The 27,879-nt window shown below is 34.6% G+C and overlaps 1 protein-coding gene across 8 annotated transcripts; it reads left to right on the forward strand.

The window, feature by feature from the left end:
- Positions 1-511: 511 nt before the first annotated feature.
- Positions 512-27,824, forward strand: LOC126810947 (actin). 8 transcript variants are annotated; one of them, XM_056098872.1, is made up of 17 exons: positions 512-631; positions 3,005-3,140; positions 3,785-3,883; positions 7,910-8,103; positions 9,604-9,656; positions 11,818-12,045; positions 13,625-14,407; positions 14,880-15,440; positions 15,876-16,375; positions 18,307-19,303; positions 20,140-20,291; positions 21,193-21,423; positions 21,711-21,849; positions 22,139-22,246; positions 24,290-24,490; positions 27,052-27,170; positions 27,349-27,512. In XM_056098872.1, exons 11-17 carry the CDS (start codon positions 20,160-20,162, stop codon positions 27,367-27,369), a joined length of 951 nt encoding a protein of 316 aa, XP_055954847.1. In that variant the 5' UTR covers positions 512-631; positions 3,005-3,140; positions 3,785-3,883; positions 7,910-8,103; positions 9,604-9,656; positions 11,818-12,045; positions 13,625-14,407; positions 14,880-15,440; positions 15,876-16,375; positions 18,307-19,303; positions 20,140-20,159; the 3' UTR covers positions 27,370-27,512. The 8 variants fall into 8 exon arrangements, 4 of the variants coding, with proteins under 4 accessions (XP_055954847.1, XP_055954845.1, XP_055954846.1 ...); XM_056098870.1 differs by lacking the exon at positions 27,052-27,170 and having other exon boundaries at positions 27,349-27,824; XM_056098871.1 differs by lacking the exon at positions 27,052-27,170 and having other exon boundaries at positions 22,139-22,240; positions 27,349-27,824.
- The last annotated feature ends 55 nt before the right edge of the window (positions 27,825-27,879 follow it).

A 27,879-nucleotide genomic window follows, 5' to 3' on the forward strand; every position in this document is an offset into this window, starting at 1 on the left:
CCTTCCAATTCTCTTCACCTAAACTATGGAATTCAATCTGATCTAATAGCAACCTGAAGAACTCTGAATCAACTGACATATTCAAACAAAGACTCAAAACTTATTTGTTCCAATTACACTTTGGATAATTGGTGGATCTCTTAATCAAACATGCGCCTTTGGGACCATTCATTTGGTGTTTAGGCGCTATATAAATACTTTAATGTTTAATGTTTAATAAATGTATACAAGGTGTTGCAACATTCGTATATGAAATGTTTAAGAACAGACATTAAATACCATTTGCTATGTAAGGCCTAATATATACTTTACAAGCATTAGTAATATAATTTAATATACTTTTAGAAACCTCTGTAAACCTTATTCTATGTTCTTGGTGTTTATAATTGTATTGTATGCTTGACCATACTCGTGTATATACCATGCAGTTATGTAATAAATCATTATTATTATTATTATCATTATATGATTCATACGTAATAGACTCGATCACATAGTGTTCCATTATATAGCCTATTAGGGTGCATATGCTAACCAAAACAGAAAGTAGAAATCAGGTTCCGATATCCAACAGGGCGTAAATTGAAATCGGTGAAGCCTAATCAGGGAGATTATTGTTAGCAATCAACAAGTAAGTTATAAATATATACACATATGATCTATATTATTATCGTGTAGATATACATGTAGCTTGTGTGCTCAAACTTACGATAAATATCTAATCTGCATAGTTTATATATATGAAACTCGACCTGAACAAAATGTCGTGCCCGGTAGCAATATTTCAGCCTGTATCACATTAATTACTAACATGTGTCGTTTTAAAACTCCAGTGGCGAAATGTGTCACTGTTTGTTAAAGATATATCCATATAGCATATTCTCTTTGTGACATAATCGCTGTTCCACTCTCGCTCGCTCAATAGCTGTATGGAAGGTACGTAACTCGTATATTTTGTTTTAGTAAGGATTATAAAACGGCTATTTAAACTAGGGCATAGTGTTTCTGATATTATCGTACATACGCATTCTGCCTGCATACGTTTATTGGTGTAAAATATACCCATGAATTTTAATTGATAAAGGTATCATTCAAGGCTGACATACTCCCTATATCAAATCCAGACAGCTGATTGCTATTCTTGAGATCGGGTAAATTATTTGAATAAAAGTTCCATCATCTAACCTGAAACTGTAGTAGCCTATTTTTTAGTCAAGGGGGAAATCTACGAAAGCCCAGAAGGCTCATTCCAAATTCCAAATTCCAAATTCATGTCTTACCGATAAAATAGCAAATTGACAGCCCCCCCCCCCCCTCAATTAAACAAATTAGAATTTATATAAATTGTAATTTTACACAACTAATTACTTCTAGTTTACCTATCTGGGCCGGATAAAAACCCGTTCCAAATTACTAGATTCCAAATTCCAAATTCCAGATTCCAAAATTCCAAATTCCAGATTCCAAATTCCAAATTCCAAATGCTTAATTCCAAATTCAAAATTCTAAATCTGATCCGACCAATCGGATCAGGTTTTTGCTTTTGACTAATCAGTTAGAGTATAATAATAATATTCCAGTTCGGGTTTGCTTCGGCAGATGTGAGAGAGAGAGGGAAATAGGGTTTAACGTCCACTCGACACAAACTAGGTCATTTCGGGACTAACATATGGTTTAATTTTATTTCTATAATTCGCTTGCGCGTAGGGGTCTTTAGAAGTGGAAGGAAACCGGAGGACCCGGAGAAAACCCACGAGGTTAGACAGTCGGCAGATGTGAAAAGTTTGGAAATGAAATGAAATTGGGGTTTAACGTCCTACTGTTCTGCTCCTATACTGGGCTAATGAAGACGGGCATACGCCATACAGTGTGCTATGAGGGAAATTTTGCCCGGGCAGCGGCACTATCGCCTACTTTTATATCGAATTCCAACTGCCAAGGGATCTTTTACGTGCATTCCAATGTATGCACGGGACCTCGGTTTTTCGTCTCATCCGAAGGACTAGACAGTTGGCCTTGTCAGGCCCTCCGTCCTGCATCACTAACAAGGGGGAACCACGCCGGGAAATCTGGATGAACTCTCTCGGCCAATGCAGGGATCGAACACCCGACCTCCAGACTAGCGTCTTACCCACTTAGCCACATGATCCCCTGAAATGTTTGGGGCAAAGTTCCTCTGCAGTGAGCTACTCTGCTACTCGGTATCCTAGGACTGACATTTTTTTTCTTTGCTACAGCAGCAAATTTGGAATTTGGAATTTGTAATCTGGAATTTGTAATCTGGAATTTGTAATCTGGAATTTGTAATCTGGAATTTGGAATTTTGAATGAGCCTTCTGGGCTTTCGTAGAAATCACAATTTAGTATAAGGCGAGATAACAATTTATCAACAGAAAATCGCGATAGTATAACCATTGGGGTCCGTACACCCACAACTCAAATAACTCACCGCCACTTTTCGGCCCATCCACAATTTTTGTCGGATAAACTCTTCCGATTTTCAGAGGGGTGCATCTCTGCTCAAAAGTCGGGCATGTTTGGGTGTGTGTGTGTCTGTGTGTGTGTGTGTATGAGAGGGGGGCATCGGAAGTAGGTATATAGGCAGGGGTACCTTAGCACGAAAGTAGTGATTTAGCTAAGAGAGAACCACCGCTCTAAAATATGGATGGGGCTAGGATGTTGCTAGGTGCAGTCCACGGTCGTATAGGGCTGTAAGCTTAACCTTAAGTCTCTTTCAACAGATAGGAAGGAGGGAATGGGGTCACAGGGGATTGTCCCCGGGGCAACTTTTTCACTCCCATCTCACCCGGTTCCGACGGCCCTGTAATGTTTTATCGATCACTCCCAAAAGGATCAAGTAAATGAGCTTTTTCGTGACATTCTGGCAAACATTTTGCTTCAGAGAACTTGTGAATATTGGGAGTTATACTATTTTTCCCAGTACGTTATAGGGGAATAACACCATATCCATATTAAATATGTATATTATCTGTATCTACTTTAGACAACTGTCGTCAATGGAGGTTTTAAAGTGTGGATTTTGCAATTTTGGTGAAGAAGCAGTTGATGTCTGTGGACGTTTATTTCATTCAAAGAAAACACCATCTATAAAATCATGCACAGCTCATCTAAAATGCATGGTATGTAACAACAATGTCCCAAGAAAAAACTCGAAATACCCAAACACGAACCAGAGTTTTGTTCGAAAACTAGGTGTTATTTCTTATCTGAATATAAATCCAGATTTTGTCAAATTCACGAGCGTATTGTGTACGGAAGTCTTGTAAAACTTCATACGACTCGCTATTGGTCGTTTTGAAAACTTCGTCCGTACACCTGGGAGAGAGGCACGATTGCAAATTTAAATTGTTATTCCAGAAATACAAACATCACATTTATAGGTCGGTGGTCAACTGTAAAGTATCTTCAATTGTCTAGTAGATAGCTGGTGCAATCAAAACAAGTGCTGACTCCACTATTAACTTTCAGATGCAATGCATGACGGTAGCCAGACTGGAACAATGTAAAAAAGTGTTGCCATACATGTTCGACTGAACTATATCATAATATTGTTCAATATGTATTTTTTTTACTTTAAATTGGGGAAAAAACTTAGGGGACTATTTTTTATCATAACATTTCGTTAAATCAATTCCGTAGCGGCCTGCAAATATACCAAAGTCATAAAAATAGGTCCATTGCTACTTTATCTGTAGAAAAGGAGGATATAATTTATTTTTTCCATCTTTTTATTTTATGCTAAACTTTATTTTTGTTTTTCTAGCAATATTCTGCAGATTTAACACAATATAAAAGTGATCATTTTGGAGGTTTTAAAATCGACAAAGTTTTGAAAGAAATGGACAGGGGTAAACGATTGTTGGTAAGAAAGAGATTTTGTCAAGCATTTTACGAAAACTTGTCCTGATAAATATATTTATATTGAAGGAGATTGTCCTACCCCGCTTTTACCGCCCCCATCCACCCTCAGTCCAAACAAGTGGCGTGGCAGCATGGTCACAAAAAGGGTAACAAGAGTTTTGTAACGGCACCCAGTTGTGTTAGCAGCTGCCACAAGACGCGACCAACCAAACGATGGTACGATTGTCATCGAGCGATATTTCTTATTGTATATATGCTTGCTCGTCTCTCCTTTATTGTATGGAGACTTATTGTATGCAAGGTTGATTTCCGCTCATGTCGTCATAATATTTCGAGAAAAGTTTTTGAAGAAATAGTATTTGGTGATTTGTATTTTGAAATTTGTTGTTCCAGATTTGTTTTGCGTTGTATTTCTCTGTTAAATGTAAATGTGGGCTATTTTTTGATTTTCTAAAATAAATTTTATCTTTATATTGAAATACAATTAAAATACATTTTACAAATCTGATATGACAAATGTCTGATTTGTAAAACAAATATTGATTTTAAGATACAGATGTTAATTTTAAGATACAAATATTAATTTTAAGATACAAATGTCGAAATACGACAACAAATGAAGAAATAAGAATTAAGGACTATGAATTAAGAAATAAAGACTAAGAATACTGAATAAAGAGCTGTTTGGTCTTCCATACAATTGATGTTTATCGCGTCGCTAATGCATTCAATTGCTTTTAAGCGATTTCTGACATTAATTGTTTCAAAACATTGTTAAACCTCTTAAGAGTATAATTATTATCTTATGAAATCGCTTACTTGTAACCGAGAAAGGCTATTGGTTATCATCAATCTTTAACATGGACTTTCAAAATTATAGAGTGGCCATTATCACCAAATTATCATTATGACTGATAGTGGCCATGCAAAATCGACATGACGAAATCACGACAGTATTTGCTCGATAGTTAGACAAATAGACTTGCGATATTATCTCCTGATTGTTATCTGATGAAGCAGAATAGATAAACATAAATAAGTCTAATACAATGAGATAATAGGCACATGTTGATCAACAAAATAACAATCAAATTCAATTAAAACTTAGCACCTGTGATTAGGAGCCATTTACAACTAAACCCACAATGCAGAAACTATTATAAGGAGGATTTTAAAAAAGCGGGATGGGGGATCCTATTATTATAAAGATCAATGTATTAACACCATTAATGGACAACCAATTAACCTGAGCTATAGATATGTGTATGTATGGGGGTATGAATGAACAAGAGTGATAGCTAATGCAAGGGAAAATAAAAAATAAAAATGATTAATTCAATAAACAAAAAATCATGAAAGATAAACCTATTCTTAGACTATAAAGCTGAATGGGGGAAACGGTATGAGTACTGAAAACAAAGATATGTATAATGTATAATTAGACTGTGAAAAAACAGGATAAGCACTGAAATAGAACAAAGTATGTGAATCAGTGTATAAGTTAGTCATAGGCTCCTAGGCAAGAGTGGAAGTCATGAAGGAAAACAATCTATTATAAACCTCGACGAGGGAAACCGTAAATATATTAATTCAATGACTTGAAAGTCCAAAAGGGGGGAGGGGGATTCCTATTATTATAAAGATCAATGTATTAACACCATGGGCAACCAATTAACCTGAGCTATATATATATAAACAATACTTAAAAGAGAGGTGGGTTTGGGTGTAAATGGCCCCTAATCCTAGGTGTAAGTTTTAATTGTATTTGATTCTTATCTTTGTTGCATATTCTGTATATATTTGCCTACTATTCACATACCTGTATCATTTGCTTGATAAAGACGAGAGTATCCTTGTCGAAACGTGGCTTAGTATTAAACTCAGTAATTGTGTATCCATAAAATTGTACCTTGTGTTAATATGTTCAATTACTAAATTTAAAAGTAAATAATAAAATCTTAAAATCAATTCGATATTTAACAGGTAGCAGGTGTAAATTTTATAACACAGGAGTTATTTGGTCGCATTTCTTAGTTAAAATAACAAGTCTAGCTGCAGTACTTTTTGTAATTTATCTATAAGCTTTAAAGGTAACCCAACTAAAAGTGAATTAAAGTTATCTAATCGAGAAGTGACCAGAGAATTAACAAGTGACTTGGTGGCCTCTACAGTTACAAATTTACATATTTTACCAATATTTCTGATATTAAAATAGCACAATTTACAAATATTATTTACTTGAGCTCCCATAAGCATAAACTGTCAAAGATTGCACCAAGATTACGAGCAGAATAAGATGGAAATGCATGTATATCACAATTACCAATTACAACACGGGGGTTATCATGTGCAAATTTACATAATTGATGCCTTGAGCCTAATAACAAATATTCGGTTTTATCATCATTCAATTTTAGAAAATTCGTTGACATCCATATTCTAATTTCACTAATACAGTTCTCAAGTTGCAATTTTGATAAATTGAAAGAAGATGGACAATTAGGTGTAAATGAAATATATAACAGTGCATCATCGGCATACAAAGCTGAGACCATACTTTTTGACAATATCGCCTAATGGTGACGTATAAAGGGTAAATAAAATCGGACCAAGAACAGACCTTGAGGAACCCCAGATGACAAAATAGATTCAGACGACGATTTACAATCAACTAAAATACACTGTTTTCTACCCAAAAGATAGTTTTCTAAAAGATTTAATGCAGGACAACAAATACCGAATTTAAAATAAAGTCTACGTAAAAGAATTGAATGATCCACCGTGTCGAAAGCAGCAGATAAATCTAATAAAGTTAAAAATGTACATTTTCTATTATCAATTTCCATTAAAATATTATTTGAAACCCGGGTTAAAACTGTTTCGGTACTGTGAATTTTTTTATAAGCAACTTGAAATGGTTCATAGAAACAGTTATCATCTAGATGGACCTTTATCTGAGAAGCAATACATTTCTCGAATATTTTAGAAATAAAACTTAAGTTAGAGACAGGTCTGTAATTTTTAAAAAAACATTAGGATTCAGTGTAGACTTTTAATTAAAGGGGTAACATAAGCGTGTTTGAAAACGTTAGGAATAGTAGAGGATGATATACAAGAATTAATAATATTGGTAAAAACTGGAATAACTTCGTCTAGACAGTCCTTAAGAACAGGAGTCGGAACAGGATCAATGAACAAGATTGACGAGCAGAAGATTCACTAAATAAGTTAAAATTTTCTAAATAAACAAAATTTCTAACTTATCAAAATCATGAGCGTTCAAGTCATTAATTTAATTTAAATCATCAAGTTCAGTTCGTATTTTCTGTATTTTTATTTGGAAGAAATCGGAGAATAAATTCGCGAGTTCAGTGTCATTATCATTGTTCGGGAGAATAGTCCGCTCACCATTATGATCCAAAGAGAAATTCACAATTTAATACAGGTCCTTTTGTCTGGTTTCGCCATTTTCTATTTTATCAGAGTAAAATTTAATTTTAATGTCTTCAATTAATTTATTCACATTGTTTTTTGAAGATTTATAAATCTGTTTATGGACACGTAGATTTGTTTTCCGCCACAGATGTTCATCCTTATTTCGGCCCCTTTTGGCTGCTAAAATAGAATAGTAAATGTGATAGGAGACCTGTTTTATGAGATGTCAGATGCGGAAATCGATTCGCAGTTCTTATTGATTTGTTTTATATAGTCATCTGTAATAATAATAACTTATTATTTTCACAGTTTTCCATTTTGGTTCGGACGACAAAGTTGCTCAGGGGTTTATTCTTATGATCAGTCGCATCTTTGGTATTGGCCTTTCAATAGATATAATTAAAACAATCTAACGAAGACCTGTTAATACACATTTAAATTGCAAATCTTATTATTTTTCATTTAGGCTAGTAACAAGAAATATTCGATCGGCGGTATACCTTTATCAATAGTTTTCATAATCGACCCCCTGTCACCTCACTTGGTGCATCATAGAACGATTTTGATAGCTTCAATGTTTTGTTCTTTTTAGAAATGCAGTCAGTGTATATTCAGTAAAAGAAGCGCAGGCTGGAAAAGACGACATTTATCTGCTACTGCCGGGTGTGCTGTTGCTAGTTGCCAGAAAAATTTCCATTTCTACTGTGCCAATAACAGTAAAAAATGTATAAATAAAAGATATGTGTTTGGCTTACAACAAAGTAGCAGATCATTTGTTCTTTATAGGTAAATATGATATAGCTTAAAGGGGTACAAACTTAAACATCCATTATGTAAGAGCTAAATCTACCTATTGCAGGTCTTTCTTTAGGTCTGAAATGTTATCTAAATTATTAATTAGACATTAATTAACTTATCTAGACCATAATCAACCCTGATGCCACCGTCAACCTGCGATATTTAGTGGATTTGAATATACACTTTGTGATGGATAATTTAACGTAAAAATGGATAATCGAGACTTTGTTTATTATTGTAGCAACGTAGGTAATGACGATCGAGGCTAGCCTAAAATTGAATCGCTAATATCTCGGTTCAGGGTGTAGCAATTTGACTAAAACCTTCAACATATTCTGTTTTCATTATATTCTTTTTAACTATTAAAGGTTTTTAGTTTTCGGATTTTCAACATTAAACAGGCAAATATAGACGGATATATGTCATGATGTGTGTTATGCTATAAATGTTTCCAGGACATTTGCGTTTCCACCTACTCTTTATCGACTTCTAACTGTCAATGGTCCATTTACGTGCACACCAACGTGTATACGAGACCTCGGGTTTTTGTACCATTCAAACGACTAAACGCTCAACAGACTGACACGTTATAGGCCACAATGAAAAATCCTTATGAAGTTTCTCATCCAACACTTTGATCGAACTCTGGGCCTCCCGTTTGTTGTTAGTGTAGCCTACTAGCACATTACTATGTGGACTCTGACAAATAAAGAAGGTCGCAGAAAGTAAAGAGAAACTGATGTATATTTCAGATGCTTATAAGTTAGCAATGATCAAGTGGAATAATGTTTTAATTCGTACGTTGTTTTGGATATGCTAGGTTTCAACTATCACAATTCATGGTACTATTGAAATCGTGGTTTTAATCGTGCAGTAAATGTGGTGATCCTATCAAGTTTTATCATATCCGAACGTATAAATATGCTTTATTTATTAAAGATGAATTATACAAGAAATGAAATGAAATGAAATGGGGTTTAACGTCCCAGTGTTCTGCTCCGACTGGGCTAATGAAGACGTGTATACGCCATGCAATGTTCTATAAGGTAAATTTTGCCCGGGCAGCGGCATTACTGCCTACTCCTGTATCGAATTCCAACACGGGACTATCATGTAAGAGCTAAATCGGCTTAATGCAGATCTTTCGTTTGGCATCAAATGTTATATAAATCATTAATTAAACATTTATTCACATGCCAATCCCATAATCAACTCTCTAGAGCATCGGATGCTTTTGATTTTCAACGGATTTAAACACGATTGGCAGTTGATAATTAAATTAAAAAGAGACTTTGTTTATTATCTAAACAACGTTAGCAATGACAATCGAGACTACACTGTTTGGTTTATTTGGTAATTCTAAAGCATATCTTTATAAATATACAAATATAAAGCTTTGAGTTTATGGTGAGTAGCTTACAATTACATAACTATAGTGACACATTTCCAAAAAGTTAGAAAACGTATCTGGAAACGTATACATTTCAGGGTGTTTTGTTCTAGAGAGCACGAAGAATTATATCGAAGAACCATCAAAGAATGTAAGTAGACTTTAATTTGTCTTTATTAATATGGGATCATAACACTTATCAATTCTTGAGATACTTTTCATTAAGCGAAAATATATTTTAAATTAATTTTACTAGACAAAATAAAATCCATCTAGACATTCCCTTTGGAAATTAAATTGTTGATTTTATTCTGGTGCCTTGCGCTAAAAATACATTTCGACTATATATTAGAAAGCTTGTATTTTGTGTGTATTGAAATATAAAATTAACAAATTTTCATTTAATAAATTGTTCAATAAAATATTCTGATCTGTAAGAACGTGTTCAAACTGAAGCAGGTAGAATAAAATCTTTCCTTAGAAGAACATAATACATACATATAAACTTATTATATGAAATAATACAATATCGCAAGTTTTTGAAAGAAATTGAACCGTTAACAAGCTGTTATCTTCGTAATGAAAATCCACAACATTTTGTAAAAAGAAAATTCGCATTTTAACAATTTCTTTCCAAGTACAATATTAAACTTTGGAACTTGTTTAACACAGGTGAGTCCAAGGTGTAATTATGCACATGAAGATAATTATCATTATTTTGTCAAATAATTCTACAAAATATATTGCACTACGTTGATAAAAAAAAAACCAATGTTACTCTGGATTTGAAGAGGCATCATGTAAGAGCCTATTGTAGTTCTTAATTCTGGCTTTAAATGTTATATAAATTAGTATTATGTAGATATTTATGACAAGCCGATAATTAACTCTCTAGAGTATGGGATTTCCGTGATATTGAGTGGATTAGATGATGCCTACCATCTCTTCGTTAAAATGGAAAATAGAAACTTATTACTGTAGCAATGGTACTTGAATGCGCTATTCCGTAAATTCATAACTTTGCTCGGAATAAAGTAATTTGACAGAAATTTTCACTATATTTGTTTTTCATTATCCATCTTTGTACTATTATAGAAAGAACGAGCAGTTCTTTATGTAAATATTGCATACTGCATCTTTAAATTTATATGGCAACAACGATCTCCCACGTGATACCAATTCTAACATTTCGAAATAGTTTTAAAAAATGCATAAAATATAACAAAAAGTTTTAACATTTAAAATATATATTTAAACAATATTATAGTTATGTTGGTTTTTATTCCAAATATATATTATAACATTACACTACAAGAAATATTATATGTTTATAACTCACTGTCTATGTCTACCCATGGTTAATCGTAAATATAAATTGTATCTATATTTATATTTTGGGAGACTTTGTTTATTATTTAACACTTCCAATTGATACCAATTCTAACATTTCGAAATAGTTGAAAAAAGTGCATAAACGATAACAAGAAGTTTTAACATTTAAAATATATATTTAAACAATATTATAGTTATTTTTGGTTTTCGTTTCAAATATATATCGTAACATTACACTCAAAGAAATATTATATGTTTATAACTCACTGTCTATGTCTACCAATGGTTAATTGTAAATATAAATAATATCTATATTGATATTTTGGGAGATAACTTTTATAGGTTTTTGCCTGTTGTTCATTCCATTTAAAGGAGCTAAATCGCTAATATTTTGGATCTAGAAATTGAAAAGTGGGTCGCAACGCATATAATACTGTTATATGAATGTATATAAACTGATTTACATTCAATGGTTTCCGTTTTTACTCCAATTTCAAATCAGTTATGTTCGGTGAAATAAGCAAGCAGTCTCAAGTGAGTTCAAATTTCTAGCGTCTGGTTATTCCAGTCTACATACACCGTTTGATTTGGTGCAATGTGTCTAGCCTCGTCCCTCGAGTCTCTTTATACAACTAAGGCTGAAGCGCATTATGGTACACGATTCGTGTACCAATGGTAAAATGTTTATTTTGTCTTAAATATTGGATATCAAAAGCCCATCTTATTCCGGTAAGATCACAACATGAATGTTGATTTAATTTGACAAAAAAATCGTGTTTTCAATGTTGAAGATTTTGGATGATGTTGAGTTATAGACTTAGCTATTTAAGATTATTGAATAAAATCAAAATAAGGAATGTACACGATTGTTTATAGCAAAAATGGCATGTCTTTCAGGATTGATGATTCCATTCACACCCGTTAAACTATGTACAAAATTGGTGATTTCGATAACTACAGTTTGTTGTTTTCTCAAATAGATGTGAAAGAAATGATAACACGGAAAGATAGTGATGATGATGATAGTGACGAAGATATCGACACCGATAGTAATTGTTATATCAACACCCAGATGAATAGTGAAATACCCGATAATGATCACGTCACAACATACGTACAATTACCAGATAGTACAAACCAAGTAGCTACCAAAATACTTAAGCGGCAACTGTCTGTTACCAACTCGTCTGAAACATGCCATAAACGAGGTAGTATATTGCACTACGTTGATAAAAAAAACCCCAATGTTACTCTGGATTTGAAGAGGCATCATGTAAGAGCCTATTGTAGTTCTTAATTCTGGCTTTAAATGTTATATAAATTAGTATTATGTAGATATTTATGACAAGCCGATAATTAACTCTCTAGAGTATGGGATTTCCGTGATATTGAGTGGATTAGATGATGCCTACCATCTCTTCGTTAAAATGGAAAATAGAAACTTATTACTGTAGCAATGGTACTTGAATGCGCTATTCCGTAAATTCATAACTTTGCTCGGAATAAAGTAATTTGACAGAAATTTTCACTATATTTGTTTTTCATTACCCATCTTTGTACTATTATAGAAAGAACGAGCAGTTCTTTATGTAAATATTGCATACTGCATCTTTAAATTTATATGGCAACAACGATCTCCCACGTGATACCAATTCTAACATTTCGAAATAGTTTTAAAAAATGCATAAAATATAACAAAAAGTTTTAACATTTAAAATATATATTTAAACAATATTATAGTTATGTTGGTTTTTATTCCAAATATATATTATAACATTACACTACAAGAAATATTATATGTTTATAACTCACTGTCTATGTCTACCCATGGTTAATCGTAAATATAAATTGTATCTATATTTATATTTTGGGAGACTTTGTTTATTATTTAACACTTCCAATTGATACCAATTCTAACATTTCGAAATAGTTGAAAAAAGTGCATAAACGATAACAAGAAGTTTTAACATTTAAAATATATATTTAAACAATATTATAGTTATTTTTGGTTTTCGTTTCAAATATATATCGTAACATTACACTCAAAGAAATATTATATGTTTATAACTCACTGTCTATGTCTACCAATGGTTAATTGTAAATATAAATTATATCTATATTGATATTTTGGGAGATAACTTTTATAGGTTTTTGCCTGTTGTTCATTCCATTTAAAGGAGCTAAATCGCTAATATTTTGGACCTAGAAATTGACAAAAGTGGGTCGCAACGCATATAATACTGTTATATGAATGTATATAAACTGATTTACATTCAATGGTTTCCGTTTTTACTCCAATTTCAAATCAGTTATGTTCGGTGAAATAAGCCAGCAGTCTCAAGCGAGTTCAAATTTCTAGCGTCTGGTTATTCCAGTCTACATACACCGTTTGATTTGGTGCAATGTGTCTAGCCTCGTCCCTCGAGTCTCTTTATACAACTAAGGCTGAAGCGCATTATGGTACACGATTCGTGTACCAATGGTAAAATGTTTATTTTGTCTTAAATATTGGATATCAAAAGCCCATCTTATTCCGGTAAGATCACAACATGAATGTTGATTTAATTTGACAAAAAAATCGTGTTTTCAATGTTGAAGATTTTGGATGATGTTGAGTTATAGACTTAGCTATTTAAGATTATTGAATAAAATCAAAATAAGGAATGTACACGATTGTTTATAGCAAAAATGGCATGTCTTTCAGGATTGATGATTCCATTCACACCCGTTAAACTATGTACAAAATTGGTGATTTCGATAACTACAGTTTGTTGTTTTCTCAAATAGATGTGAAAGAAATGATAACACGGAAAGATAGTGATGATGATGATAGTGACGAAGATATCGACACCGATAGTAATTGTTATATCAACACCCAGATGAATAGTGAAATACCCGATAATGATCACGTCACAACATACGTACAATTACCAGATAGTACAAACCAAGTAGCTACCAAAATACTTAAGCGGCAACTGTCTATTACCAACTCGTCTGAAACATGCCATAAACGAGGTAAACCCAAAGAGGGTGTGACAACCAGACGCACAGAATATGAAACTGATGGCGATACAGACGCAACTGGTGAGAAAGCACCTGTTCAAGTAAATAAACCACTACTTGACCGTATAGAGGTAGCCAAAACTCAATCTCCTGAATCATCTGATGATGTGGAGAATGTTGAACTAAATGATACTCCCCTCAGCGGTGTAGGATTAGCCCCTTTATCTTCTAGTGGTGACGAAATGCCCAATCTAAAGAACAGATACGGTTCTGGCGATGAAAGTGATGTAGGATCAGCCACTTTATCTTCTAGTGGTGACGAAATGCCCAATCTAAAGAACAGATACGGTTCTGGCGATGAAAGTGATGTAGGATCAGCCACTTTCTCTTATAGTGATGACGAATTGCTCAGTCTAAAGAACAGATACGGTTCTGGCGATGAAATTGATGTAGGATCAGCCACTTTCTCTTCTAGTGATGACGAATTGCTCAGTCTAAAGAACAGAAACGATTCTGGCGATGGAAGTGATGTAGGATCAGCCACTTTCTCAGAACAGAACACTGCTGGTAAGATTTGCAATTTGATTTTAGGCATCATGCATAATGGAACACAATATGTTTATCCACACGCAGCGCATGGATAGGGCCAAGAAAATTTCAGAATATCCACACTTACACCACCGACAATAGACTTTGCATCGTGAATTATCCCCAGATCTGACAAAGGAAATGCAGATGACCCGGAATCCACAGATTTTCCTTGTCGTGAATGTTGTAGTTGGGACAAATCTGTAGCCTGGGTGATAATCAGAGAAATAGCGCAGCAAGAAATTGTAATCGTTTAATTAATATTGTATACCGTGAACTGTTTAACAGACCATTGTTATGTAAACAGTGAACGATGGTGTTTTACCCACTGCCAACCCAATGAGCATGTTTGATTAATAGGTCAAACCTATTTTTATACAAGACACTAAGAAAGCAATATTGATGACCTTCTGATAAAATAATAATCCATAATATCACAAATTTATTTCAGACTCGGCCATGGTGTATACATGGGGACATAATACAGATAACACAACCACTGCTGACGGCAGCTATAATCAAACTGAAGTTGATATTTTATCTTCGTATCTTGATGATCAAAAAGAACGAATCAGTGATGTGGTGATTCGACCTAATGATAATCTCTTATTAAAATCACTTAATTCACAAACTGTTGTCAGCCATCTTGTAGACAAATATAAAAATGTTGCAGAAAATGGAGATCAAGATATTGTATTTGATCCAATCTGTTTAATTTTATTATCTGAACTTGACACAGAATTAGTAAACTTCAAAGAGTATGTATTTAAAATGTTAAAACATTTCATCACTTCGAAGAAGTCACAATGTTCTAATTTTTCCGCTCTCGTGCCAGTTAATATAGGATTTCCGAGGTCCTACCAAATCCAGGAGGATATTCAAAGATTGTTCGAAACAAAATTAGATGTAAACATAGTGAGCGCTTTCGATCCCGAAGAAAATGGAATATCGTGTGTGTTAATTGAAATGGTTTTTCCAAATTCAGCTATACGTCACAATAGCACTGAAATAGGTATGTTATTATATTTCCATACATTGGGAAAATATTGATTGATTGATTAATGTAGAAAGCTACCAAAATCAAAAACTCTCAATTTTATTTTAAAATTCTAAATTGTCTACATAAATCAGTTACGTCGTCAACCTATCCGTCGATCCATCAACAATTGCTTTCAGTTCTTTAGGATTTTTTTTCATGAACACAATAGAGTTCAGATTCCTTTAAGGCATAAAGAATCTTATCAAATTTCGGATAAGCTGCTAGCGAGACATTGCTGATGTCGGAGCGTATTTTCACGCTTTGTGTGGTCATCTTTTAGTTTGCCTTAAGACGAACATAGGATATATAATACCACGGTCATCTAATTTATCTGATTACACATTTAAAAATAAAATCAACTATAAATAGTTTCATATGTAAAATTTAATATAATCTGTTTATTTCCAGACAAAAAGGCGATCCCAACACCAGCTTGTTCCAATAAAAAGACAAGGACACCATCATCTTGTGCCAATAAAAAGACAAGAACGCCATCATCTTGTGCCAATAAAAAGACAAAAACACTATCATCTTTTGCCAATAAAAAGACAAGAACACCATCATCATCTTGTGCCAATAAAAAGACAAGAACACCATCATCGTGTTCCAATAAAGGAAAACATTAGCTTGTTCCAATAAGAAGACAACATCACCATCGACTTGTTCCAATAAGAATACATCACCATCGACTTGTTCCAATAAAAAGAAATCAAAACCCTTGGCTTGTTTCAATAAAAAGACAACAACGCCGTTTAGTAAAATGAAAAGGCATTAAACATACCACAAGGTCGGGGTCTGAAAAATCCTCACGTAATAATATCAACTTCCTGGGAAATCGCTGAATGTTAATACATCGATGGAATTACAGGCTAATTCTTTTTTATAGCCAGCCTTAAATGGCAAATCAGGTTTGTACATATTATATTTTCAGATTCTGTAAAGAATTTAGTTGTTACGTAAATCTCAATGAAGGCACAAATAACCACACTATGTAAAGCTTGCAATTATTTGTATAAAATTAGCAAAATTGCGTCTTTCATCGATTTTGATACTGCCAAGTGTAACTCACTGCCACGACAATATGAAAAAAAACTTTCACATAAAACAAAATTTAAAGATTAAACTATGCAGTTTTTAAGAAAAATCTTTTAATGAAAATATTTAAACGGAATTATATTAATATGAAAATTCATTTTTGCATATTTTAGGCAGATGGGGCATATTAATTGTTAAATTTTATTTCCATAATTGACATCGTAAAACCAGTGCCACTGAGCAGCTAAATGTATTAAATTATTATTATTATTAATTATATAGAAATAAGCTATTATGCTTGCACAAAAGAAATAATGTAAAGAGTGTGACTGCGACAAATTATTGTTAGACCTTTTGTCGTGTTCCTACACACTGTTTATGCGTTATTTTAGGTTTTGTTTTGCTGTCATTTTGTTAATTATTCTCATCCTAAACTATGTTTGAATTAACCGATGTAACATTTATTAAACTCCATGTACAGTACCACAGATGTGTTTAAGCGCATAAAACGATGGGATGTTTTCCAAACGGCAGCATTAACGCTTACTGTTCTTCGCCAAACAGTACATGGATGACCCCTTGTTGTTCGACTCTTCCGAACGACTAAGCACAATGTGCTTGTCGGTCCAGACAAGTGAAGACAGTGCTAGGAAAATCTCGAAGCTTATTTTTGACATACGACCGGATTCAGTGTCCCCGCTGACGTACTTATACTATATACAACCCTCACTTTGCAGCATTTCACAGAAAACCATCCTTAACACCATGGACATTAATAAGTGTCTTCAGATGTTATATAATGCATATACAGATTATGAATAACATATATAGTTTATATGACTTATATAATTTCTTAGCGTAGTTATTGGACTGAGGGTCATTAATCTTTACAAATGAAAAGTGTCGGGATTATAACAGAACCTTGGGGTGTGCCATTTTCGAGTCTATATTTGTTGCTTGTTAAGAGTCCTACACTAACTTGCATATTTTTTTTCGAAAATCCTCGATCCAGTGAAACATTCCCCTTGTTACTCCTAGCTCATGTACTTTTATAAAAGTCAAATGCCTGCGTCAAGTCGACGAATACTGCACATAATTATGCTTTTTAGAAACCTCACAATATGATCAATAGAGGAGTGCTGCTGTCTACATCCACTTTGATTTGGACTAATTAAACCATTAACTTCATTATAATATCTTAACCGATTATTTATCATAGTCGCAAGTGTTTTGCACAAGGTAGAAGTCAAACTTATCGACCTGTAAGAACCGGTTTCATTTTGATATTTTAATGGTTTAAAAAAAAGGGGGGGGGGGGTATCGTTGCTGTTTTCCAGCTTGCAGGAACTATTCCTTCTGACCATGCCGTTTTGAATAATTCTATAGAAGTTAATTACTTATTGACCCTGAAAGTTTTATTTTAACATACTATATTTTATTTTAACTTTGCCACCTAAAGCTTTAGGCATTTCCTCTAGAAATAAAGGGTGGGTTAATTGTTTTATGTTCATCTGCTAAGTTACGTGGTGGGTAAACCCAGTGAAATTCCGCGTTTCGTTTGACGAATTATTCACGGTGATCTTTATCGTTACAGCCATCAGCAAACGTTTTCGCTAACAGCTCTGTCCGTTCGCTATTAATCGTAGATAATTGAGAATCATAATTAAGCGTGGAGAGAAACATTACAAACTGCATGTATTCTTCCCCGACATTTGAAATTTTAATTTTATCATTGGTACTATCACAGAATGCCACCCAATGATTTTCTATTGCCTCTGCTTATATAAAGATTTATTCTCTGCAGATTTTTTAAGTGCCATTTTCCTTACATGGATGGCATTCTAAGGACCACCATGGTTTTGGGGCACCTTTAGTTTTCCCACCTCTTGTTCTGGGGATCGAAGCGTTTGCTATACTAAAGATTGCACGCGAATTATTCTTGGTAAGTATATTATATCATTGTGTCTAACTACTCTTGGGTCGATTCATCACAATAGTGATGGAAAAAATTCGAATCTGCTCGTTCAAGTTGCCACATTTGTTTCCAAATTACTGCAATTTACGTTCATGTCAGTTAAGATTATTAGATGACCACTATCGAATGTATTATTTATGACTTGCCATATACAATTTAAAGCTTGCCATAGGTCTATACAATTTAAAGCTATACTAGGAGACGAAAGGGTAAGATCAAGATTAGTTGCACCGAGAAATTTTTAATCCGTTTACCTTAACATCATTAGAATCTATGCTCATAAACTTATATGAGAGTAATAGTTCACTTACGAATATTGAAACACCCCCAGAACCTCTCCGGTTAGTTTTAGTTAGTTATTCCTAATTTTGTTTCGTGTATGTATATTATACAGATTATACAGGCTATTTCTCCGATATGAACTTGACCCGTTCTTTATTAATTATTGGTTTATGATCGCGACTACAAGAAAGGTTGTTATGATTGGCATTTGATTGATCTAAATTAAATTGCGTGTGTGTGTTTTGTTATAAAAAATGATTACATACAACATTTGTCTATTTTAGTATATAATAAATATTTGTATATACTACACAATCAAATTTCGGCCGGCGAAGCTACCTTTTATTTTTTCAAGCGTGGAGACTTGCGCATAAGTAACATTCCAATGTGATGACGTACTTTTCCATGTTTAAACTTGTACACGCCTTCCATACCTGCTGTTTATGTGAGTTTCTACGATGTAAAAGCATCCAGAGATTAAAGCTCTCGTCAGCTGTCCATCTAATGTCATCCATAAACCCACCTATCTGACAGGAGTTGCAAGGTAATATAATTTTGTAAATATTCACGCTGTGTACATGTATAAAAACAAATATTCGGGGAGGTAACCGTTTTGTTATGTTTCTATTAATAGAACATTGATAGGATGCAGACCACAAATGACACTCATTGATTAATACGCTTGTCCCTTCTGGGCTTTCACGAACGTTACAATGGGAATAGAACTGCATTTTGTAAAGCCTAGTATGAAAGTTAACAATGGAATACACTTTTTAAGTAGCATACGTGATAGAAAATACAAATTCAAGCGCCCTTCCTTACTTGGCATCCTCGTTGAAATGGGGTTTGGATCTATTAATTCGTAACTTTGTACACATTCCACTTATCAGAGTATTTCTGTTCTTGTCTTACAAACGTAGAGATGCATTGTGTAAGATTTAGATACAGAGATGACTTTTCTGTCATTAATAGATTTTTCACGGAATTATTGCCCCCTACAGTTTGGTTTTACTTATATTTTTTGTACTATTCGTCATGAGATGGAGCTTTGACGAAATGCAGATTCCGACACGGATATTTCACAAAGCCACTGACACATTGTAAAAGAAGTACTGGTCAGTACTTTTAAAACAAAACTTTCTGAAATTCTTTAACTACCCATGAACAGGAACCTAATCCAAATTTTGAATTGTTGCCCCTTCCATTGCAGACTTGAAAGTAATCTACAAAGTAAACGATAATGTCAGTGTCTTTTTTCCCCCGTTTCGCCGTGCGACGAGAACAATCTGCATATGGACTATTTTTCGTTGCTTGTTTAGAAGGGTTGGCTATGCCACTATACTAATACACATGTCCATATTTACTCGGTTTTTGTTTCAGAGTTGAGCTAATTATCTAGTATGAGCTACAACGATTTGTCTGAAGCCGCCTTGGTTATTGATCATGGGTCTGGAACATCAAAGGTTGGGTTTGCAGGAGATGATGAACCCAGAGCGGTGTTTCCCACAGTTACTGCTTCCCCTAAATCGCAGGTACTGTGCCGTATCCCCTTGTATTGTTCAGTATTTTCAATGAATTTTGATTTTAAACAAGAGCACAATTAGACTTATCGCAACCTTCTTTGTCTATGAGAAAATACATTTGTCCATTTTCGAGTATCAAAGTAACATACTTACTGCACTTTGTTGAAATATTTCAAATGTTTGCAACAAGTCGAATATGTTTGTAAATATCTAAATTGCCCCTCTATGGATCCTATTCGGCCAGTCAACATCCTTTGAACAAATTGGGCGAGTAACATGCAAGCGCTATCCCTTGCAAATATAGCTGAAGTGTGTTAGGAGCCCCCTCACTTCACTTTGAGTCTGGTCAATTGCATTTGAGCAAATTTTAATAAGTAAATTTTAATAAGCGCAAGCTAAGCAAGACGTGTGAAATTGTCAGAATTGGCTTAACCTAATAATACATTAGATAACTTTTTTTTCCGGGGTGTTTTACGTTTTGTCGTCCGTATGGGACGAAAACCCCAGGTCCCGTGTACATTGGCTTACTCCTTAAAGAACCCTTGACAGTTGGAATTCGAAATAAAAGTAGGCTGTAGCGCCGCTGTCCGGGCAAAATTTCCCTCATAGCACGCTGAATGTCCGTTTGCATTAGCCTAGTAGGTGCAGAAAAGTAGGACGTTAAACCCTTTTTTCATTTTATTTGATTATATAACGTTTTAATGTCGGAAAGTGCTTTGGCATTGACCATTACTTTTTGAAGTGTGAATAATTTTTTTTTATTTTTGTTGGATAGTTGTTAATGCTACATGTTATCAACATAAAACATTTTAACGTATTTTCCTACACGTATCCCAAATCAACACATTTCGTCCTGAAATCATTTATAATATTCTAATATTTTTAAATATCATTTTATACTTTACATCAGGATTCGTCGAATCAAAAGGGGTGCTATGTAGGAGATGATGTTCCTGGAAAACGAGACATGGTATATATACGATATCCAATAGAACATGGAATAATAACTCGATGGGATGAAATGGAGAGGATCTGGCATCATATATTTCATAATGTTTTATGTAAAGATCCAGAAGAACGACCCGTTTTGCTCACCGAGCCCCCCTTTAACCCTAAAATTAACAGAGAAAAAATGACACAGGTAGGTTTACAACAATGATAATATTGATATGCCAGTATAAAAATAAAGGATTAAAATGGAATCCAGTGTTACCTCTTCCCTGTTCATAAAATACTTGTATTTTGCTCTCAGATGCAAAGCACTATCCACAATCATCTTTGATTACTGGAATATTTTATTTGGTTACTTGAATATTGGATTATTTTGTTTGGTTACTGGAATATTTTGTTTAATTACTAGACTATTTTGTTTAATTACTGGGATATTTTGTTTGATTCATGGAATAGTATCGTACTTACTATTTTCAGGTCATGTTTGAAACATTTAATACTCCTGCTCTATGTGTTAGTATTCAGTCAATTCTATCCTTGTATGCTTCTGGCCGTACAACTGGAGTAGTATGTGATTCTGCTCATGGGATATCCAATATTTTGCCTGTTTACGACGGTAGGTCTACTTGATGGTTCTGTGATTCAAAGCACAGTCTATTGTCTATAGTGCGTAAGCCAATCGTGTCAAACGCCAGCACTAGTACCCCTGTATCACCTCCAGATCCAAACTTATAGATGGCCTGTAATTACATACAGGGGTGCAGTCCGGCACATGTTGGTACCATATCTCTTGAGACACAGATAACCCATCTCTTTAAAGCTCTATACCTAAATAATTGATTCAAGAATAAATGTATTTGACTGGATTAAAATGTATCGCCTCTTCTGTTTCACGTCTGTTAAAGGTCATGGTCTGATATATAAAAGTAGAAAGTTTGAGATAGCAGGTGGCGAACTGACAGACTACCTGAGGAGGGCTTTGAATGAACGGGGATATAACTTTACAGGTAGATGTAAGTAATATATTAATACTGGATTAATTTTCTTTATATGGTAGTGGTGATGGGGCGCAGAAAGGGTCATTGCAAAGTTTAGGAAATTTCAAAGGTTATCATAAACAAGCAATCAATGTTTCTGTGGCACAAAAATATAATAAAATATATTTTGTCTCGTTTGTACAGAATCACACACTTTTCAAAGATGTATTTAGCATAGAAAGTTGGCCACATTTAAATTGCAACATATAAATTAAGCTTAAAACTGATAAAGATGGATTATGTAAGATTTAGAAACAGAGCTGACCGTTCTTGCTGTAATAGTTCCCAAATTGACAATTCGAAATTAATATACTCTTCAAAAAATGTAGGGGATATTCAGATGCAAATACCTATGCATGTTGTGATATGATAAATAGTCATTGACACTTGACATGCTTTGAGAGTATGTTCACAGATGAAGAACTTATAGCCCCAACAGGCCTGTCCAACCTCGTGGGTTTTTTCCGGGTCCTCCGGTTTCCTCCCACTGCTAAAGACCCCTACGCGCAAGCGAATTATTGAAATAAAATTGGACCATATGTAAGTCCCGAAATGACCTAGTTTGTGTCGAGTGGACTTTAAACCCCATTTCTCTCTCTCTCTCTCTATATCCCCAACAGAACCACTGAGCTGCACATGCGACAAGCAATAGCGCCATACACGTGGGAAGGGTTCATTGTCAAATTTGACACTTCAAGGAAGGGTTGATGAAAACTGTCGCGTGTTGTTTGCTTTCCTATCGGTTCTTGCATAAGATTTACTGTTTAGCGTATCTTTTCTTTGGTGTGTTACGTTTAATTTGCAATGAGACGTCTTCAACATGACGAACATCTACGTGCTATTGGCATGCTTCAAATGAGTTCTACACAGCGAACAGTAGCCAACATGCTTAATGTGTCACAGTCTGTGATCAGCAGACCGTGGAACCGGTACCAACAAACACACAATGCTGATGACAGACCTCGTTTAGGTCGTCTTAGAGCCACTACACAAGCCCAGGATCGATACATTCGTACACAGGTCCTGCGAAATCGAGGACAAACGGCCAATCACCTTTCTGTAAACTCGTACCAAGTTACAGGAATTCGAGTTACACCCCAAACGATTAGAAATCGGCTACGTGCAGCCCATTTGCATGCGCGACGACCGTGTGTTGTGCCTCCATCCTGGCGCCGATAGTTCTGCTCTTTGCTCAATGTGCAAGTAGACGTTTCATCTTTCAAGATGATAATGCCCGTGTCGTGAATGACTACCTCCGGCGTCACCATATTGTCCATATGCCTTGTCCAGACATGAGTCCTGACCTTTCCCCTATAGAGCATGACATGCTCGGGAGATCTGATGTGTTCGTCGACGTCAACATCAACCGACAACACTGCAAGAATTGGCCGTGGCCAGATTGCCCCAAATCGTGATTGGTCTGTTGATTAGGAACATGCCACGACGAATTGCTGAATGTCTGAGGATTGGTGGAGCAATTACTCATTATTAAGACAAAAATAAAAACGTCCATTTTCACTTTAGACAGTGTATCTCTTTGCGAGTAAAATAGGGCCATCAGATAAGCCGCCCATATGAACTGTTTATGGTCATGTGCAGGCAATTGGCCTGTTATTAACATACACCGCTTAACTCTAATAAAAACAGCAGTGCATTTCCGCAGTTTTGTATTGTTTCTGAATATCCCCTACTTTTTTTGAAGAGTATATATTGAAAATGTCATTCAAATTACTTTATTCTGAGCGACGTTATCACTGTTTGAGCTTTGACATACTCGTAGATTGTTTATTATCGTAGCAACGCCACTTGTTAATCGAGACTTAGCATCGCTTATCCATTTTTAAATCAAATCATTAAATGGCGATCGTATTTCAAATCCGTTTACATCTTCGCGTCATGTGAATAAATGTCTAAATAATAATGTAAATAACATTTTCAGTAAAAAAATAAAAGCCTGTAATGTGTAGATGTAGCTCTTACATAATCTGATTAAAAATGATCTGAACTTTCTTTTAAAAGCGATACCTGAAACAGACATTGTTCGGAGTATTAAAGAAAAGTTATGTTACGTGGCTGTGGATTATCAGAAAGATATGGATGAGTCTAGTTCTAATATTTCAAGTTTTGAAGAGTTGTACGAACTTCCAGGTGGTGAAGTTATCACCGTTGGTAAAGAAAGATTTATGTGTCCAGAAGTTTTATTTCAACCTTCTATAGACAGTAAGTATTGTATTCAACACATTCAATGACACTTGAACACTTTCATGACATGACAGATAAGATGCAAGACTGTAATACATATCTGATACATCCATCTGTTATATCTATCGTTTCCTCCACTACAGATTCTATTATCCTTTGATAAGTGAACATTATAAGATGTGACGGTTGTCGTGCAGGACGAAGGATATGTATCTAAACCGATGAACTGGTGCAGCTGAGGTTTGCCTTCGGAAATACCTGTACCACTTCGTATTACACATTTCTGTTGTACTTTTATATTTACGTGTTTTCTGTTATACTATGACCTTGGTATGTTGGTTAATGAACATAAATAGTAAATATTCACTCCCTTTTGCTTTAAGAATTGAAAAATAAGAATTAGCCTGTTTCATTATAACTGTGCTAATTGTCACCCGTCTGTCTGTCTGTCCGTCACACTTTTTGGGACACAATAACTCTCCTAATTGAGCTAGAATGTTCAAACTTCGTGTAGGTGTTTATTAGGTCAATGCCTTGATGGAGCCTAGGGTAAGCAGAGATAAGCAATTTGATTGGTTAATGCTTTGGGGCACGATAACTTTATTAAGTGAGAGTGATGAAGCTTGGTGTATAGTTTTATTACATCAATACCCTGATTAAGTTCGATAATGAGCATTTTCTGCTCAGGGTAAGCAGAGCGATAAGCAATTTTGATTGGTCGAGACTTTGGAACACAAAAACTCCCATTCTAATTGAGCTAGAATGTTCACCCTTGCTTAGGGTAAGCAGAGATAAGCAATTTGATTGGTTGATGCTTTGGGACACGATAAAAAATAGTTCTAATTAAGTGAGACTGGGGACACTTTTTGTATAGTTTTAACACATCAATACCTTGAATAAGTTCGATAGTGAGCAGTTTCTGCTCAGGGTAAGTAGAGCATTAAGCAATTTGATTGGTCGATACTTTGGAACATAATAACTCTCAGTCCTTCTAATTGAGTTGTACATTAGGTGTAGTTGTTCATTAGGCGAATGCCTTGATGGAGTTCGATGATAAACATTGTCTGCTTACGGTAAGTAGAGATAAGCAATCTGATTGGTTTGGGGCACGATAACTTTGGTTTTAATTAAGTGAGAGTGATGAAACTCCGAGTATTCGAGTAAAGATTCATTATATCATTACCTTGACTAAGTTCGATGATGAGAATTTTCTGCTTAGACTAAGGAGCGATAAGCAATTTGATTGGTCAAGACTTTGGAACATAACAGCTATTAATTAAGGTAGAATGTTTAAACTTGATGCAGATATTCATTAGCTGAATGTCTTGACTGAGTTAAATGATTAACATTTCGAGCTAAAGCTAAGCAGAGATAAGAAATTTCATTAGTCGATGCTTTGGGACAAGATAACTTTGAGTCTATCTGATAGAGAGTGATGGAACTTAGTGTATAGTTGATAATCAGTTTGATTGCTTGATACTTTTGAAAAAAATAAATGTGCGATTAATTAATATGTGTCATCTATTTGTCCCCCGCCTTTCGAAGAAAGCAGGGGACTATTAAAATGGGTTCGTCCGTCTGTCTGTCCGTCCGTCCGTCCGTCCGTCCGTCTGTCTGTCCGTCACACTTTTTGGGACACAATAACTCTCTTCCTAATTGAGCTAGAATGTTCAAACTTGGTGTATGTGTTTATTAGGTCAATGCCTTGATGGAGTTCGAAGATGAGCATTTTCCGCTTAGGGTAAGCAGAGATAAGCAATTTGATTGGTTGATGCTTTGGGACACGATAACTCTCTTCCTAATTGGGCTAGAATGTTCAAACTTGGTGTATGTGTTGATTAGGTCAATGCCTTGATGGAGTTCGAAGATGAGCATTTTCCGCTTAGGGTAAGCAGAGATAAGCAATTTGATTGGTTGATGCTTTGGGACACGATAACTTTTAATTGAGCTAGAATGTTCAAACTTGGTGTATGTGTTTATTAGGTCAATGCCTTGATGGAGTTCGAAGATGAGCATTTTCCGCTTAGGGTAAGCAGAGATAAGCAATTTGATTGGTTGATACTTTGGGGCACGATAACTCTCTTCCTAATTGAGCTAGAATGTTCAAACTTGGTGTATGTGTTGATTAGGTCAATGCCTTGATGGAGTTCGAAGATGAGCATTTTCCGCTTAGGGTTAGCAGAGATAAGCAATTTGATTGGTTGATGCTTTGGGACACGATAACTTTAGTTCTAATTAAGTGAGATTGATGAAACTTGGTGTATAGTTTCATTACAGTAATACCTTGACTAAGTTTGATAATGAGCATTTTCTGCTCAGGGTAAGCAGAGCGATACGCAATTTGATTGGTCGAGACTTTGGAAAACAATAACTCTCCTACTTTGATTGTTAGACTATAAGTAAAGATATACTGTTTGATTGTTCAATACTTTGTAAAAGATAATTTGTGATAAATTTATATGTGTCCTCTAATTATTTTCCTATTTCGGCGGGGGACATCAGCCTCACTGTTGGCTTGTTATTTTGGGATTTCGGCGAGGGACATTAGCCTCACGTTTGGCTTGTTGTATATTTTAAAGAAAGAGAAATGGTGGGCTTGCATGTACAACTGTGTTCTGCTATAGACAGTCTTGATTCAGATTACAGGAGTGAAATGTACAACAACATTGTTCTCTCAGGTGGATCCCACTGTTTCCAGGTAAAATATGTATTTGAGTGATTAATAATTAACTCCTTTTCAGAATGATAACGATGAAGTTGATAATAACATTTTAGAAATAAGTCGGGATCGTAGTAAATCATTTATGAAAATTATATATTTTACCATAAGTAATAAGGACAATTTTGAAAACAAATGTTTGTTTCTTTCTTTACAGGTTTTACTGATAGAATGTTAAAGGAAGTTAAATATCTTGCTCCCACTTCAGCCAATATCAGCATAACTTCAGGACGGAAACACTCGGCATGGATAGGTGGTTCCATGTTAGCTAGGCTATCAACATTTTTACCTAGGTGTATTAGTAAAGATGAATATGACGAATATGGACCGTCGATTGTACATAAAAAGTGTTATTAATAGTAGGTGCATGTAATACTGGTGGTTTTATCGTTAAAATAAAGTTAGGATTTAACGGGGTATAAATTATAGGCACCAATTCAACATAACAACATCCATTAAGAAGACAGATGTTTATCTATAAGTCGGATAAAAATTACAGAAACAATACTTTCCATGGTTGGAAAAGTAGTGAAAGTTATTAAATAACAACATGTAATTAATATTGACTCTAAGAATGCAGTAGATTTATAACACTTCATATAACTCGGAAAAAATAAAATTCGGTTTAACGACCCACTGTTATGCTTCATCCGGGCAAATGAATATAGACAATCTGATTCAAATACAG

Source organism: Patella vulgata, chromosome 2 (genome assembly GCF_932274485.2).
Source record: "Patella vulgata chromosome 2, xgPatVulg1.2, whole genome shotgun sequence".
NCBI lineage: Eukaryota > Metazoa > Mollusca > Gastropoda > Patellidae > Patella > Patella vulgata.

Coding starts and splice junctions, on each gene's coding strand:
- LOC126810947 (XM_050536359.2), top strand. CDS start 3,018: ATGGAGGTTTTAAAGTGTGGATTTTGCAATTTTGGTGAAGAAGCAGTT. Junction 8,104..9,603: donor AGATCATTTGTTCTTTATAG/GTAAATATGATA, acceptor TATACATTTCAG/GGTGTTTTGTTCTAGAGAGC. Junction 15,441..15,875: donor TCACAATAGCACTGAAATAG/GTATGTTATTAT, acceptor GTTTATTTCCAG/ACAAAAAGGCGATCCCAACA.